Raw genomic sequence first — 18,777 nt, 5'->3', positions numbered from 1 at the left:
CACACACACACACACACACACACACACACACACACACACACAAGTGGATATATTAAATCATTTTCTGTCATTCTTTAACAGCTGTATTCATATTCTGGAGACACAAATGTTCTGCAGCGTACAATCCCACCCCTGTCTCGTTCCTTGCCACAGATCGTGCGTTCAGCCGTGGCGTGTGTGGTCTGCTTGACTTATTTCACGTGCTGACGTCAGCTGTTGCCCCCATGTGACATTAAAGACATAAAACACGTCAACTACTTTTGGAGCCTTTTAGACAAAGTGTCGCAATAAAAGCAGCTTAAAGTTTTTGAATCTGATCATTGTGTTCATGTTGACAGTTAGAGAAAGAGGATTTGGACCTTCACCAGCAAACACATGTTATAAATGGAGATTTGTAGATGGCTCAGAAGGATGGACAGTTATTTTACTGTGAAATGAGACATCTGATGTTGGACTGATAGACTTTCCAGCTATGTGGGGAGTTACAGAGGGAGTCGTTCGCCCCCTGGAACTGGTCTGGTCCAGTTATACTCAGCTTGCTAGCTCTGTCTGCTCTGTCTTTTTGTCTCATACAACAAATATTATAATTTTTGGAATTCAGTACTCATACTGCTTCTCTACGAGTTTTCCTCCTGATCCAACTTGGCCCAGCAAGACCCTGTGGAGAGCCAACATCAACAACAAAGGATGTGCTGGCTCCAGGTCGTGGAGGAGGCCCAGAGGAAAACGAGCTGGCATCGGGAACGGGACACACCGTCCTCCACTGCCTAGTCTCTTGCTTAGGCAGACGTCTAGTCCCTGGAGAACAAGCTGAACGACCTCAAGGCCAGGATCAAATACCAGAGGGACAAATGGGACTGTTATTTCACCTGCGTTACAGAAACATGGCTGACCCCCTTGATACCGGGCCACACCGTTAAACCAGTGGAGTTCCTCTCAGTTCATCGCATGGACAGAACACGAGAGTCTGGCAAATCGAGGGAAGCTGCAGTATGTCGACGGCTGACAGCAGGAACATCGTTCATCACAAACCCAACCTGGAGCTCCTGACAATCAAACACTGCTAAACAACGCTGTGGCGAAAGGTGGAACTACAGCTACAGAAGTCACAGATTTGTGGCATTGCTTCAGGGCTAACATTCATGAAGCTAACAGATCCTCCTGATCCTCTTAAAAAATGTAAAAATTTGTGTAGCTATTACCTAAGGAAATGGTTGCACAGACACGTGGATATTGTTATAATCATGCAACACCACAGTTTTCACATATTTATTACATTATTCTTATTATGTTATTATGTTAAAACTTATCAAGCAGTCCAAGGAGAAGTATTTGTGACATGTAACCACAACAAAACCGTGTTGCATTTTCAGCACCATCGGTAAATCATGTGTTTTAAAACTCAATGTTACAGTTAGACAACTTCCTGAGGGTATCTGTGTTCACTAAGGTGTTCCATATGTTGTCAGCTCGCTCAGAAAAACACTGTTACTGAAGCTGTGAGAATCGAACGTTACACAATCTGTGTGCTCATCAAATATTACATCATGTCGGTACAGTTTTGAAGATGTTTACAGCTTTCGCTCAGTGTTTTAACGTGTGACTCTAAAGTATAGTTAAAAAAAGCTGCTTCTCAGTCATTGTACCAGACATGAATAATAGCCTTGGAGGCTTTGAGGCTGTTTACAGTGAAGATTTGTCCTGTAATTGAACATGTTTAATACCTCAGGGGTTAAAAAGATTTAACATGTTGAAGCTTGTTATAAAATCAGTCAAACAGTCACCGCATTGGTCAACACACATAGTCAATCTCATTGGGTAAAAAAGGAAGAAAGTTATTGTCCTGTTTAATGCAAATTCTGCTCTGTTTGCAGTGATTTTAGTCAATAGCATTGCTGCTTTTTGTCTCCAGATGGGGAACTTTATGCAGGAACCTCAGTGGACTTCATGGGGGCCAACGCTGCAGTCTTCCGTACAACCATCCAGGGCAGCAGTCAACATTACATCCGCACTGAAGCCTACGACCAGAACTGGCTGAACGGTAAGTGGCTGCGGTCTGAGCTCTGACGCCAGAGACGCTTTGTTCTCACTTCAAGCAGCATATTATGAAACTGCTTCTACCCACCATCTGTTTCCTTATTGATCAATTTGTCACCATGGAGGCGGTGACCATCAGAGTATGGTTCATAAAACCACAAGCCTTGCACAAGCACATGTTATCCCTCACGTACTTGCTGTGCCTCTAATTCCCTCTGTCTCCCGTTTCCCTCTCAGAGCCTGAGTTCGTGGGCTCCTTCTCCATCCCCGACACTCACAGTCCAGACGATGACAAGGTTTACTTCTTCTTCAAGGAGAGGGCGGTGGAGGCGGGACAGTGGGACAAGAGAGTGTACAGTCGCGTGGCTCGAGTCTGCAAGGTAGAAACGCAGAGACAAAATGTGTTGCTGCTGCAGGTATTAAAAAAAAGAAAATAACTCAAGGACGCAGTCACTTCAGCACGACCACAGCAGTGAGGATCTGGTGTGTTCTCAAACAAAAACTGTGAAGACCACACAGCCATTTATTTAAGTAAAAGCTGTGCTGTGAAAATAACCAATTACATGTAGAATTCCTGTATTAAAAATGTAACTCAATTTACTTAAAGTGTCCAATGCAGAAAAATGACCCATTTGAGTTTTATACTGACCTATTAAAGTGGGAGCAACATTTTCCTTTTGTAGCTAATTAAAATAAAACTAGCTTTACAGAGTTGCAACTAATGATTATTTTGATGATTGAATTCTGAATTTGCTGATTTGGCTTGGCCTGTAAAAAGTCTTCATAACTGCTTATTTTGTTCAACCAATGCTTCAAACCCCCAAATGATTCAATTTACTTTAATTCAAGACACAGAAAATCAGAAGAATCTCACCTGTAAGAAGCTGGTGAGCTATTTTATGTGCTTTGTTTTAAGATAATCTGTAAAGTAACTTGGGTGTCAATAAATTATACTGGAGTAAAAAGTAAGATACGTCCCTCTGAAATTTAGATGAGTATAAAGTATAAAGTGGCACAAATGGAAACAGTCAAGTAGCTCAGGTTGGTTTTATTCATTAAAACAACATATTTTAACAGTCTTCTTATTCTGCCTCAGAATGACGTCGGGGGGAAGAGGAGTCTGATCAACCGCTGGACCACCTTCCTCAAAGCCAGACTGGTCTGTTCTGTTCCCGGACCGTCTGGAGTCGACACACAGTTTGATGAGCTAGGTAACGCTTGTTCACTCCCCTCCTTTTCCTTCCTCTCTGTCTCCCTTTTCACCTCCCTCCTTTTCTTATTTAACCTCTCTGCGATCCTCTGTCCCAGCTGTTCTCCCTCCTGTGTTTTTATTACTTTATCTTCTTTTCCCTAAACTTTGAAAAGAGGCAAGAACAAAACGTCTCCTCCTTTCCTTCCCTCTTTTCTCCTCCCTTGCCTTTTCTCACCTTATGATTTTTGAAATGGTTCCCAGTTTCCTGAGCTGCAAACTCTCTCTGAATGAAGTTTTGTTCTTATTTGGGAATTAATCTTTATTCCTTGTCACTGTTATTTAATTAAATGCAGGACCTTATCATGTAGTCCAGGTTACTGCAGGTCAAAGCTCTTTACAGGTGACTGAAGCACAAAAAGTTAAAACAGTTGACGTCTGACCTGTGTGCATCTGACAGGTTGAAGAAATTGACCTGATTCACAGTGTTGAATTTTAATGATGTGATTATGTGTTTTTTATCCAGAGGACATCTTTGTCCTGGAGACCAAGGACCCTCAGAATCCCACCATTTATGGCGTCTTCAGCACTTCCAGGTGAGAGTTCACTCATCAGACCGTAATTTTAGTATGTATTTTTTGCAGAGATACTTTTGATGAAAAACTTAAGGTGTACAAGAATTGATTTTTTTTAACAGTGAAGCATTTAGAGCAGCAGCACCTAACTGGGTGACCACTTAATTGCAGCAGAAACAATCTGTGAAAACAGGCATCATCTTTTTTTTCCACCTCTTTTTATTTCACAGTAATCAGTGTACAATAATCAGTAATATCACCAATGGTGATACAAACATAACAGCACATTGAGTATCTTCGTATCCCACATCCCCTCCCTCCACCCCCATGCACCCAGATAAACAAAACACAAAAAAACAAGAAGAGGACAGAGTTGTAGCTCTGTCTGTAATTCATGATGTCCTTAATTCATGATGTAGGCTACCTGCTGTATACTGTCGGGGCTCAGCAGCAGGAATTGTCCAGGTTCATTATTGGTAACTTACAGAAAGCTTTTCTAAGCAAGAAACAGGAGCCATGGGTCTTGAAAAATATAATCGCACTCATGTTTTTCTAAAGCTAATCTCTCTATTGGTAAAAAAAAAATCAACTATTTGGTCCAGGAACATCTTAAAAGTTGGAGGGGATGACTTCAGTGTCCTAACATAATTTCTATCATGTGTTTTTTTTATTTCTTCCTTTCGGCCCAGCTGATTCAATATTTTAGCTTCATGAAACTTTGTGAAAAAGAAAAGTATCAGTTCTGCTCTAACCATGGAAGGAAACTTGTTCAGAGAGTCAGTCAGAGTGAGACAAGCAGCAGAGCACACATTAACGTGCCCGCTCACAGCCAGACTGGCACGTGCACGCCCAGCGGTGTGGAAGATCAGAGGTCAGGTGTGTGTGGGTGGGTGCCGGGGTCAAAGGTGAAGAGGCCCAGCTGGATGTGTTATTGTAACCTTGACGTATTAAAGCTCTCTCCTCTCCTCCCTTGCTCATCCCCTCATCCCCTCATCTCCTCCCAACCCCCCTTCCTTTCCTCCCTCCTGTTTTGTCCTTCCTTGTTGCTCTATTTTCTTCCAGCTTCTTTCTGCCCTTTCCTTCTTCTATATTCTCTCATCTTTTCCTTTTCTCTCTCACTCTTTCATCCCTTTCTTTCTTCTTCTGTTTCTGTCTTCTTCCTGGACTTAGCGTCCCTGTTGATTACCAAACATATATTGAATTGATTACTGATTATGAATCCTACTCCCTCTGCATCTTTATCACGGCCAAAGCCAACTCTTTCTCTTCCTCCCGCAGCTCTATATTTCGTGGTTCAGCGGTGTGTGTCTACTCCATGGCGTCTATCCGTGCCGCTTTCAACGGGCCGTTTGCCCACAAAGAAGGTCCCGACTATCGCTGGGTGGAGTACAAAGGCCGTATCCCCTACCCGAGACCTGGAACCGTAAGTTCACAGTGTGTCCTCACAACAACAAACTCTGCAAAAGCCTCACAGTTTCATTAACAAATCTATTTATTGCTCCAACACAACAAAGTTTTATCTTGCAGTCACACCTACAATAAGATGGTGAATAAAGCAGCTAATCGGAAGAGAGACTCAGAGCCTCTCTTCTGATTGGCTCACTGACCTGTTGTTAATAGAGCTCCAGAGAGAAGCCTGAGAGAGGAGATGTGAAACTACATTGAGATTATTTTTGGTTCTTAAAACCACAAATATATCTTCTGATGGAGATCAACACTTCAGATAAAACACAGAAGAAGTGTAAAATATGGGAGCTCACATCTCATAATTCTCTGTAAATATATAGTGATTAGAGGATGATATTTATGTTTGTGTGAACAACTAAGAATTTCCTGTGAGCTCAGACTCTGAACACATTGAACTTCTAATGAAAACAAGCTGATGAAGCTGTGAGAGGGTTAACCTCTGCTGATTTAACACCTCAGCCGTGAAATCCTCTGGGAAGCTTCAACCCGTCAGGATGGCTGAGGTTTTAGTGTTTCAGTGTGTCAGGTGTTATTTCACCCTCCCTGCTGGGGAATTCACCTCTCTGCAGAGCGGCTTTCTATCATGTGGTCGATTGCAGCAGAGGCCACGTCACTGCTCGTGTATGTGCATTCGTGTTTGTGTGTGTGTGAAGGGTGGAGTGGGTTGGGTGAAGCAGGATGATTAAAAGCAACATGAAACAGTCAGAGATGCTGTGGTCACAACCTCTGATCACTGACTCACTGCACAGAAAACAATGGCTTCCATGTTGATGTTCTCCAGTTCAACTTATTTATCTGTGCTGCACATTTTTGTTCTTTCATCCAGTTCATCAATCTTCAAATCATCTCCTCAGCACATCTCTTCTCCACAAATCAACATTTATTTTGTCTCAATCTGAAAGTCGTTTTTCCCAAACTTTCCTGTCTTCCTTTTCATTTCCTCCCCCTCCTCCTCTGTCTGCCCTGAAAATTGCAAAGGACTCTGGTGCAGTCGCTGTCTGTTTTAAGTGTGTAAGTGGGAATATACTCAAGTAAAGTGTGTGTCTGAGAGGCCAAAGGACTGCAACTGTGACTTTTATTTTTATTTATTTACTATATTGGCTTTTATTAATGAACATATCAACTTTTAATATCAGGTAATTGCCAATATCTTTGGTTGCAGTTAAAGGAATCATAGTCATTTCCTCACACAGGGCTACAAAACCTGGAGAGATCACTGCACAGGTTTGTGGTTGTGAACCTTTAATGGTTGCAAAAGCAAACTTGACTATATTGGTTTTAGGCAGCGATGCATCTCCAGTTCACAGACCAAAAAAAACATCACTCCTCCTCCATGTAGGTTTTTCGGAGACCTGAGAAGGTAAAAAGGTGAATGTATTTCACAAGAAAAAATGAAAAAGCTTAGAGGAAAATAATTTAGTGCAACAGAAATCTTTTTTTTTTTATCCTTTTGGTGAACTTGTGAACCTTCAGATTTATCTTCTGAGGTTGTAAACCAGAGGTCAGGTGTTGGCTTCAAACACCAGGGAAAATGATCTATTGATTTCACTTGGATGATTTTTGGTATCTACTTTATGTCCTCAGCACTTGTCAGATAAACAGGAATTTTTTTTTTAAAGACATAATTCTGATGGTTCTGATGGTGCCTTGTTTCCTGACGTGCAGCCTCTCACCATTTTACTGATAATATTTTTTCTGACTTGTCCTCCAGTGTCCCAGCGAGACCTACGATGCCCTCCACAAGTCCACCAAGGACTTCCCGGACGAGGTGGTGAGCTTCATGCGGCAGCACCAGCTGATGTGGGAACCGGTCGTGCCTCTGGGCGGCAGACCAATATTAACCCGGATCAACGCGCCCTACATGATAAAGAGAGTGGTCGTGGACAGAGTGGACGCTGAGGATGGACCCTACGATGTCTTACACCTGGGCACAGGTGAGGAGGAGGAGGAGGAGGAGGGGGAGGAGGAGGAGGAGGAGAGTAGAGAAGACGTTTAGGACAGACCTTATTTTTAGGTATTAAAAATAATAATAAGCTTCATTCATTTAACAGTTTTCTCAACAAAATTTCTATGAGGCAAAAAAAAAATTGATCAAAGTACAAAATAGTGCAATAAAAAAGGACACAAAGAAAAGATCAGAAGAAAAGAAAACAGAAAGACATGAGATGATCTGGAAGCAAAGTCTGACGAAGGCTTTCTTGTGAAAACAAAAAGGGATTTAAAAGAAATCAGAGACAGAGGAAAGGTTGATGTTGACGAATGTGCTGGTAGAAGACATGGAGAGTGAAAACGCAGCATTACTCTATCTTCAGGCACAAGAAGATGCAGGAAAGACCGTCAAACATCAGAAATCAGATGTTCCACCTTCCTTCCTACAGTTTTCTGCAGATGGTCTTTAAACTGCACTTTAAAAGTGTTCATGTTAATCTAAAACTATCATCAGGCATGAATGTTGATAAAATAGGTTGAGAGTTGAGACAGAGGCAGAAATAATAAGAGATGTTCAGAGAGTTTGTGCCTCTCATGTATTGTCATTACATGTGAGTCACATGGAACTAATAAAACCCAGTAGCTTGTTTTTATTATGAATCACTTTTAACTATCTGAAGAAAATATGCAGATTGAAAAAAGACGTCTGATGACTAAAATCCTTCATCCAATTAAAATATATAGTGAAAAATGATCAAGGTGTAAAAGGTGTATCTTAAAAATGGGGCTTAAAACTGGATGAAACGGTCCATTGCCATGATTAAAGGTTTAAAAAGTGTTGGAAACATTTGGGATAATGTAAGTACACAACTCAACACAATGAATAATGTAGGTGAAGTCTAAACTGGGGGCTGAAGCAGGAACTGTAGGTTGAGTTGAAACAACCAGGACTCAACCGTGCAGAAAAAATGAGTTAAAACATCTTTCCACAATTTTGCATTTTAACCACATCACATCGTTACAACATCATTTAGGATGAGTGTGTGTCCTTCATTTGTTGTGTGTAAACCTCCTGCGTTCGTTCATTATCTCATCAAAGAACCTGTGGAGGTGGAAAATGGAGAGGTTCACAGTTTTATCCCAAAACAACACTTCTGACAGAGTGAACAGCTCTTCAGTGTGTCTGGGTCTGAAGTGTTGGTGTGTGTGTGTGTGTGTGTGTGTGTGTGTGTGTGTGTGTGTGCGTGTGCGTGTGTGCGTGTGTGTGATAAATGGTGGAGGTTATTTAACGGCTGGTGACAGGCCGGGGGGCCAGAGGTCCCCCGATGACTCCATTCATCTCCTCTAAGTGGATTCCTCTCCAACATCTCTCATCTCCCCATCAGCTGCACATTTACCTGCCTGATAAATGCTCTTCCTGCTCTTTCAAGTGTTCACATTTTCTCAGAGCACGACCAGGATAAACCCCTCTCTCGTCTCGCCGCCTGATAGATTTTTTTTAAATTTATTTTGGCTGTTGTTTGTCAGGGTGGATTATGTCTCTTTTTTTATTTATCACGCTGCTGAGCCACGTGCTTACGTCAAGGTGGTTTATTCTAAAAATAAAATATACGTTTAGTGGCTTACTGGTTCAGTTTCAAGCTCATGTTCATCCCTGTTAATATTTCTGTTTTAACTCAACATTATTCCATTAAAGAAAAGTTATATGGGGTCTTTAAAAGCTTAATTAGCTGTAAACAATTCTTCCATGCTCTCCTGTCTGCTTCAAATACGTCAGTTTTCCCTTCATGTAACTAAGCCTCTTGTGACAGCTCATCTTAAGCACTGAGAGACTGTTAAAAAAAAGTTTCACAACACAGGTATGAATCCACTAACAAGAGTGGAAAAAGAGTAAAACACACAACAGTGAGTTACAACAATAGTAATCTGTTAATATTTTAGAAACACATTCCCTTCAGAAAGCTTTAAATGATGGTTAACTAATGCACAGACACTATATAACTATAACTAACTATATTAAATAGAAAACCTACAGATAATGATCCAACAAGAACATCTGGAGAGTGGAGCGTGTTTGTTGGGTCACAAATTGGAGAAAATGATGCTGAACTGCTCCAGTGGAGGCGCTGGTAATAAAACAGGACATCACCAACTGAAAACCGCTGGTGATCACTAAACACTGTGTCCGCAGCTCACCGTATGAAGCTACAGATTTCATACAGTCTGTATTAAATAATGAATCTGTATATAAGCATCTTCATCTGTGTCTTCAGACCTGAGCTGACTGTTGATTTGATATTTGCCATATGAGTTAAGACACCAGATCTCATTTTGACTCTGAAACAAAATGATAAAGGTCTCTGATGACTGCACACATCTAAGTACATAGACATACATGCATAAACACACACAAACAAACAAAGCATGTAATAGCTTCAGTCTGGTCCTCGCACACAACTAAAAACACACACACACGGAGGAGATTTCCCATAGCGATGATCTCTGAGGTTTATGAGCTTCCCTGGGAGCATCCTGACATTATGTATGTGTTTCTGTGTGTGTGTGTGTTTCTGTGTGTGTGTGTGTGTGTGTGTGTGTGCGTCTGCATTTCTGTACGTTTATGTACAAACGTTTGTATGTACAGTACAGTGTGTGTCTCGATGAGCTGATTTGTGCGCCTGTGTGTTATTGTAGTGCTCTCTATGCTCAGTGAATGTGTTTAGATACATTGTTTGGTTTCACTGTAACAGCTGGTGTGCGTTGTAGTGGTGACAAAATCCCATAAATCCTCCCTGAGGTTTCCTACATTGTGCGCGTTAGGCTTCAGGATCTCTCCGTTACTAAGGTTACCACTATAGGATGTGTCCTGTGCTACCGTGGTAACACTTAAAGAATGTTTAGTGATGTTTTTGTCACTTTTCATTTATTTTTTTAGTATATTTTATATTTGAACAAAGGTGAGAAACCAGAGGGGTGTTCTTTTTTTTTCTGTTGACTTTGTGTCAACTTTGTCTGAGAGACTGATCCATTCCTGTTTTTCACTGGAGAGACTTGCCCCTTTAAATGTCAGGGAAAATGTTAGTTATTCCACCCCATAATTAACTCTTTACTGTTTCCATTGTTTAGGATGGGAGGTTCCTTCTTATATGAGTTTATAGTTATGGCTTTTTTTTTTCTTTTTTTTTTTGCAGTTCAACTTTTATAGAGATATGAGTCACTCCCTAGTACAATGTCCTCAACCCAGCCAGCACCATCTGAATCTCCTCACCTAACAGATTAATATGTTGTCTCCCAAAATATTGGAACCTTCTCACATGACCTGAAAATGTTGGAATATTTAGCATTTATGTAACTCCACAATCTCCGACACTGCTGCTGAGTACAGATTAGTTTATGTTTTATGATAAGAATTATAATAATATCATAGATTCAGTTTATATTCACATACAATGCCAATCGTCCTGTTCAGTGATTTTTAAGGAAAAACATAACAGTCCTTAAACTTTATACAACTGAAAATTAGGCATGACTTCTTTAAGACATGTAAACCGTGTTTGCAGTCTCTTCTGACCAACTTACTGATTTGTGATGCCTTTGTAAGTATTTTCTCCACTTTTCTCATCCCTATAGATGACACTGAAATAAAATAAACAGATGATGTACCGCAGCAGTTATGTTTTTAGCGAGCTGGAAAGCTATATCAAGAAACTGATGTAAATCTTACCCTGCAGGGGAAGTGCATAGTGCAACTTGTAGATATTGTTCAGGAAATCTATTCAGTGGAAATAGTGACCTACATTTTCAGTCGATCATCTACATGAAACAAGATGCTGAACAAGTAACTTCATTGTTTAAATATAGAATAACAGGAAAAGAATGGATGATTATTTTCATTATTGATTAATACGCAGATTATGTCATCCTCAGATGTCTTGTTCTGTCTGACCAAGGCTCTAAAATCCAGAGATTCAGTTTCCTATGAGAGAAAAAAGTCAAATCCAGACACTGAAACGAGGCTGAAACCAGCAAATGTTTGACTTAAAAATGACTAAAGTGAAATTCTTGCAGATGAATAAAAGTGTCACTGTTCCTCCAGTCAAATGAAAAATACTCAAGTTTATTTATTTCTATATTATTTTTCAAAGTAAAAGCATTTGTGTTGTGTCATTGTGACACTGGGAGGAGAATCAGGCTTGGAAAATCAAATGTAAGTTTTTGTAACGTACCCATGCCTCAGTGAATAGATTATATCTTTGTGTGTATGTGTGTGTGTGTGTGTGTGTGTGTGTATGCACCAGTGGGTTGACATATCAGTAAATGTCCTTTTTTGTTTGCAGATGATGGGAAGGTGGTGAAGGCAGTGTCTGTCATCAAAGACAACTGGGACACGGAGGAGATCATTCTAGAGGAACTGACCGTCTTCCAGGTGAGATACAGCTGTCAGTAAGTTTTTCTGAATGATAGCTACTGCTTACAAGTGAACCAACAACTTGGCTCTTCGCACAAAGAGGCACATCAGTTGTTTATCTGATGGTAAACAACTCTTAAGTGTATTCCTTTGACTCACATCATCCCACAGAAACTTTAATGTCCAACTGCAAACACACACACACACATGCACACACTCGCGTAGCTCCACAGGACTTTTATGGTTAAAGTCAGAGCTTGTTTTGGTGTCTCCCAGTGCCCATCTGCCAGCCCTGCACCATGTGATGTGCTGCGTGAAGCCTCACATCTCGTTTTTCCAATGGAACATATTTGTCTGGAATGACTCCACTAAACAGAAAAACAGATAGTAGGGCACATTTTTCCCAAGGTCCACGATGTGAACAAACTAACAGGGAAGAGCAGCAGAGTGGAGCTGGGGACGTGAGGAGGGAGAAGCACAAAAAAACGAAGCAGAGGATAAGAAGATTAAAGAGAGAAAAAGGAAAGAGAGAATGAAAACAGAGCACAGGTGAAGGGAAGGAAGAACGACAGAAAACCACAACATACAAAAACAGCCACAAACAAACAGGATACCAGATGCTTATTGTCTGTTTACTTATAACTGAGAATAAAACAGGAACTAACCCATTTCCACCAGACTCGCACAAAACAGGGGCAGAGGTAAAACAGCTGGCACTGACTCTACAGCTGTATGATGAAATATAACTGTTTATTTAATAGTTTTCTGTTCACTGAACAATAGATAGAGCAGGTAGAGGCCAGTTTGCTCCCTGACTGGGTTTCAAACTGGACTCATTGAATGGTTGATCAGTTTGTTGGCTGTGACAGGTCACAGGAAAGACACATCACTGTAAAAATTCCTTTTCTCCCACCGTCTACCGTATCCCGAGTCTCCTTTATCTCCTGCTTCAATTCGCCCCCTCCACTCAGAGTGGTCAGGGGTCATTGACTCCCTTCATCATACGCCGATACAAGTCAGTGAGCTGGAGCAATGGAGCTGTGGGGATCATTTATCCCTCAGAGGGAGAAAGAGACTCATTAGATTTCTAATCTCAGTAGCCGCCCTGGCCTCAGTGTTAAACGCAGCTCTGAGGACATTCCTCGAACTCCACAAGGCTGGAATATCAGTCCTGTCAAAGATCAATGCTGCTAGTTTTTGTTTCAGTCATATGAGCCGCCGCTCTTTCTTACATTCTTCCAGGTTTGTCTGCAAACAGTGCACAGAGTGTGGTTTGATGTGACTGAATGAATGAAGCTTTTTTTCATGTATGGACCTACCCAGTCAAGAAAGAGTTATGTACGTCATCTTTGCCTTCCTCCCCAGGCTTCTGAGACAAAGTTCTCACACTTAAAAAAAAAAATTGGAATATTTCAGTGTGTCTTGATCCAGCATCACAGGATGAAAACCAACTGACATAGTCATAGTTAAAGATATGAAGCCTTTCATGTTTTTCATTGTTCTATATTAAGTGTGTTTCTTGCCATTTGTCCAGTATGTTGAACCTTATTAATTTATGCCACTGCTCAGCGATTTCCACAACAATATATAATCACAAACTACTATCAAATGGATAGAAACACAGTAATAAAGTAAACCTGTGTTCATTTTCTAGTAAAGGTCCCATATTGTATGAAGTGAGATTTCCATGTCTTCTTTGATTATAAAGCAAGTCTAGGTCCATCTTGATACTTTCACAGTATTAATATAGAACATATTAATACTGTGAAAGTATCAAGATGGTCAAGATGTAAAAACTACATTGAGATGGTTCTTGGTTCTTAAAGCCACAAATATATGTTCTTATGGATATGAACGCTTCAAATAAAACATTGGAAAACTGTAAAATATGATCACATCTATTACCTTTGTTATCATAAACATATGTAGATGTGTGTGTAAATGTTGTGTCTTTGTTGTGTAATGTAGCAGGTACATTCATCCATTTTCCTCATTATCCCACAGAGTACCACTCCAATCCTGAGCATGGAGCTGTCAACCAAGAGAGTAGGTCTATGTGCTGTGATTTCTGACTTTTGTGTGTCTATCTTTGTGAAAACTTTACACAGAAACACAGTGATTTTATAATCAGATCCAATGTGTCAAATAGCCCATGTAAAGTTTTATTGGAAAACTGCCGTGTTTTGGTATGAGAGCAACTGTGGTCGTGACTCAGTAATTAATATTTTTTGTCACTTATAAAAAAATAAAAATAAATAACTACAATGGCAAAAAAATAAATTAAAAAAATAGTTTCACAGTTTTAATTGTATTTCAAAATTGGTTTTGCATTAATGCTTTTATGTGAATCTCAGGCTCATTTTCTAGCAGGAAATGTATGTTACACATGTTTGTCATATCATCATAATGCTAAATAAAGTTAAATAATAAAGAGAATGAATATAAGACAGTTGAGACACAATCATTTATATTAAAGTCAGCCTCTGAAAATGAATTTTCAGGAGTGAATTTTCAAAGATGTCAGCTCCCACTCTCTTTTTTAACAGTAAGCAGGATGATGAAATTACAAAACATGTAATGACTGTCTTTCTCTCCCGCCTCCCTCTCGTCCACAGCAACAGCTGTACGTGTCCAGCGAGCTCGGCGTGGTCCAGCTGGGGCTCCAGAGGTGTGAGTTATATGGGACCGACTGCGCTGAGTGCTGCCTGGCCAGAGACCCCTACTGCTCCTGGGACGGGCAGACTTGCTCCAGATTCTTCCCCACCAGCAAGAGGTAGAGAGGGAGGGTGTGAGGGGGAGACTGAAGTGTATCTGTCATAAGAGTGAAAACATTCAAACTCAGGAGCAAGGATGGGTTACTCTTTCAAACATGGCTGTCATTAGAAAATTGGTTTTGTCTTTTTTGGGCTCATTGAACAGCTCTGTGGTTGGTCAGGACACCACTTTGGTTCAGAGTAAAATACCTCAGCAACTATCGGATGGAGGAACCACAGACACTCATGTTCGCCATAGGATGCGTCCTCCTGACTTTGGTGGTCCCCTCGCTCTTGCTCTGCTGCTACCAGCAGGTCAAAGTTTATTATCCAGTGAAATATGTAATGATTTATCTACTGTTCAAAACTTTGGTTTATGGCCAAATGTCCCATCAGCCTCAGCTGTACTTTGTGTTTAGGGTTAATTAGCAAATGTTATCAAGCCAGAACACTAAAATAAAATGATAAATCTTATACTTGCTTAGCTCAAAGCACTACGGTGCCTATGTGCAGCCTCTCTGAGCTGCTGGCACGGCTGTTAATGAAGATTTCCAGACAGTAAAATGAAACTTATGGCCCAACATATGCCTGGGTCCTCGGCCTGAGTCTGGCCCATATACAGTACTTGCACATCTGGGCAGTGTCTGAGGCAGAGGCAGCATGAAGACTAAGAGTCGTACACAGACTCCAAACCATGCATTTAATTAGACAATGATTTAATACAAATCTGTTCTTTCCCAAATCGTAATGTTTGAAAATGGTTACCACAACTATTTACATCAAACCTACCCAGGTGTCATAGTTTAACCTTGCTTGGCACCATATATCATAGTGTTATTTGTTCGCACAATCAATTCAAACAGTATACAGTTAAAACTCTATGACTAGTAAACACAAAATGTTTATTTCGTTAGTAATTTCATAGTCATTTTGAGATTTTCACAGAATTCAAATGCACAAGTTAAAAATCAGCAGTAAGAAAAGAATAGAAATGATATTATTATTATTATTATTATTATTATTATTATTATTATTATTATTATTATTAATGTAATTATTATTTTAAGGTGATTTTTACTGATACTGATGTCGTATGCTTGTGCTTCTCTAGACTCGACTAAGCCCTCATCATTATACAGAGATAATAGTTGTCAACTTGAATATAAAGGTTTATAAAAAGTGTTTACGCAGCTGTTCTAAACCGTCCCAGACTCTCACTATAAAGTCATAGTTCATGATAACATCATAACTAAGACTGAGACATTACAAGTCAAAATTTTGACACCATTATTGTTTCAGCAGTCAGCAGCTTAATCATCTTTGCATCACAAACTGAATGAGTCCCTTGAGAATTTCCTTGATTCTCATGTTTGAATGGAAAAGTAAAATTAGTGGTGTTGTTGGTGGTGTGGTTTGTTTTGAAAATTAGTTTGGATTTGATGTGTTCAGGTGTTTCCTCAAACTGAGAGAGAACAGCAGAGGGAAGGAGTGGGAAAGAGGGAGAAAATTCACATTGACAAAATAAGAGTGTAAATGAAAAGTCTAATGGACAGAAGATGAGAAACCAGGTGATTGGTGAAGGTTGGGAAAGGAAAAGATATAAAAAGAATTCAGATGTGCTGCAGTCTAAAGGGCAGAAAGCCAGTGAAGGAGGGGGTGGGGTTGAGAGGGGAAGCAGGAGAACGACAGATGGAGGTTGGACTGGAAGGAGAAGGAGCCATTACAGCGTGGCTGAAACAACACTCTGTATTTTCACAACCTCTTCTTGCTCCATGTTTTCTCATTCATAATCGCAGTAGCTTCATATTTTCACCCCTGAGGAGCCAACAGGAGCCCAGTAACAACAGTGGGGAGGAGGATTTAATGCTGTTATAGACTTTTATCTAAAGACAACTGCATTATCTGCTGCTGTCAGCTGTCGTTGAACTGATGAGTCTACTGTCTACATCAGTGCGCACACACACACACACACACACACATCAGTCACAGACTTTAACCCACATTATTAATATACTCAGCACAGTTTTCATCATCTTAGTGAAGTAAAAAAAATTTACAAGCAATTAATGATCAGTGAAATAAGATATAAAAGAGGTAAGGTATAAGAGGATTTAACAGGTACTCCACACATGCACACATACAGACTCAAAATAGCAGCTCTTATGCTTCCCACAAGCCTGAAGCTTGAAGGTCTGTTTTGTGCTATGCATGTGATTTATATATTTAGCTGTGATTGGACAGGAACTTCCTTCCATTATACTGCTGTTATACAATGTCACATTATATTAAATAGGGAAGCTGTTTACCGCTGTCGATTTGCAGAGGAAATCCAAACAAATGCAACAGGTCGTCGCTAAACTCCAGAGGACAATTGCATAAAGTTGAACCTCGCAGTGCCAAGGCCGGGTTTGACTCTAGTGTCCGAATCCGTGCCTAATGCCTGGTGTGGATCAAGCTCCAAAAACACTGAATCCTTCAGTCAGGTCCACCTCAGAGCCTGGTAGACACCCATGTCTTTCTTACACCTTCTGTTTGGGCAGCAGTGGTCAGTCACAAGCTGAGACAAACCTGATCACATTGGTACAACATCATCAGGGTTTCTGAGATTTAACAAAGCACCTCCAGACCTGCAGAAGGTTTCCACAGGTGGAGTGGTACCACCCAGGATCAGTGGTTTGCCCCCCTTTTAAATTAATCTGAAATCAAGTGCTTTAAATATTTCCTCAGAAGGCAACACAATGCACACATTTTCAAACATATACAAAGCACGAAAAACATTATAAAACCTCTGTTTGTTTGTTTGTTTGTTTGTTTGTCTGTGTGTGTGTATGTGTGTGTGTGTGTGTGTGTGTGTGTGTGTGTGTGTGTGTGTGTGTGTGTGTGTTAGGCGGGCACGAAGACAGGATATAAAATATGGAGACCCCTGGAGCCAGTGCCCACTCACAGAGGACAGTAAGGATTTCCACCACCTGATATAAATTAACTGTCTCTGTTTTGAATATTTCCGTGTCATCAGTTACATAATGGACATCCAGTGTTGTTACTGCAGTGTGTACTTAGGAACAGAGGATTTCCACTTACATATACACCCTGTGTGATTGATTGTGTATTCTGAAGTGCTGCTGCTGCAGGGCTGGAACATAAAAACGTCACAGTGGGTTTAGCTGTTTGTCTGGTGGCTCCATGAGAGATCTGCATAAATCCCAGAGTGCGTTTGATTTTCATGGCAGCAAGCGAACACCCAAAGGATACGCTGCTCATTTTATTAACTTGTGATGAACCTGTCTTGATGTTGAATGTCTGAAAAGTCCAAATAAAAGATGACAGACTATGTCTCAAGACTGTTTCCGTTCAGAAATTCTAGTTTCAGTACATAGCCCTTAAATCTCAGCAGGTTTTAAGTGTGTAGCTTATTCATACTGGAAATGTCCCAGCGACAGTCCTTTTGCAGACTTAAAGAATAGCTTCACAATTTTTCAAGTCTTTTGCTTTTATTAAGCAGTTTGGTTGATATCTGACACTGGATGCATCATAATAATTTCTTGTTAGTATAAAAAGTTCAAATATGTTGCTTTTTAAAGCAGTAGACTAAAGACAGTTAGTATGTAGTGTCCGCTGTATACAGTTAGTAGACGCTGGTCACTCAGGACACACTAAATATCTGAACTGCTATTCTTTACTTCTGCAAACACAAAGTCCTTTCTTATAGCTGAACAACAATAATACAAACACATACAGTAGCCAGAATATACAGTAAACACCCTCTTCACCTTTCTGCTCTGAAAGCAGAGCTAGGGCGCACTCTAGGGGATGAACTGTGTAACTGCAGTTTTCTCAAATTCCCAACAGTGGCAGTAAAGATTATTCTAGTTCAGCATGAATATATATCTGGTCATATAAATGTTTCTATAAAATGTTATTGTATTGTTTTTCTTGTCGTCATCTGCATGTCATTTTTTTTTCTCTTCCTGTTAAGGCTGTGATGAGACTGATTTTAATCGTCCCTCACTAACCACACTGGACGTACTGAACATTTCACACTATTTCTTTCTCTCTTTCTTTTCAACTCAGACTCTAACTCTGTGGAGGAGAAGCTGGTGTACGGTGTGGAGGGGAACTCCACCTTCCTGGAGTGTGTTCCTCGGTCAACTCAGGCCGAGCTCAGATGGACATGGCAGCACACAGACAGCCAGCAGCAAACGCTCAGTCACAGACAGGAGGGCAGAGAGGTGAGTCAGAGGTTTACTTTCCTGATTGTCTCTCCATTTGCAAAGATCAGCTGGTGACGGATGTTGATTTGCTTCAGTTTTTTAACAGCTCATTTGACAAGAGACAGACACTGATTTACTGTGAAGCTTGTTGCTGTCATTTAGGAATGAATGTAGTTAGATGATATAGACAATCACTCAAAAACAAGTA

General features: G+C 40.4%; 1 protein-coding gene across 1 annotated transcript in view; it reads left to right on the top strand.

The window, feature by feature from the left end:
* Positions 1-18,777, top strand: part of LOC139630556 (semaphorin-3D) — a 99,175-nt gene that overhangs the window by 77,131 nt on the left and 3,267 nt on the right. The window contains exons 7-17 of the mRNA XM_071494122.1: positions 1,913-2,041; positions 2,275-2,417; positions 3,134-3,248; positions 3,753-3,822; positions 5,080-5,224; positions 6,980-7,202; positions 11,535-11,623; positions 13,610-13,651; positions 14,221-14,378; positions 17,246-17,310; positions 18,430-18,587. Coding sequence (XP_071350223.1) covers positions 1,913-2,041; positions 2,275-2,417; positions 3,134-3,248; positions 3,753-3,822; positions 5,080-5,224; positions 6,980-7,202; positions 11,535-11,623; positions 13,610-13,651; positions 14,221-14,378; positions 17,246-17,310; positions 18,430-18,587 — 1,337 coding nt within the window. The remainder of the gene's footprint in view (positions 1-1,912; positions 2,042-2,274; positions 2,418-3,133; positions 3,249-3,752; positions 3,823-5,079; positions 5,225-6,979; positions 7,203-11,534; positions 11,624-13,609; positions 13,652-14,220; positions 14,379-17,245; positions 17,311-18,429; positions 18,588-18,777) is intronic.

This window comes from Trachinotus anak, unplaced genomic scaffold (assembly GCF_046630095.1).
Source record: "Trachinotus anak isolate AG129_WGS33_773 ecotype Australia unplaced genomic scaffold, CSIRO_AGI_Tana_v1 ptg000013l, whole genome shotgun sequence".
Lineage (NCBI taxonomy): Eukaryota > Metazoa > Chordata > Actinopteri > Carangiformes > Carangidae > Trachinotus > Trachinotus anak.
This window is presented reverse-complemented; position numbering and strand designations above follow the sequence as displayed.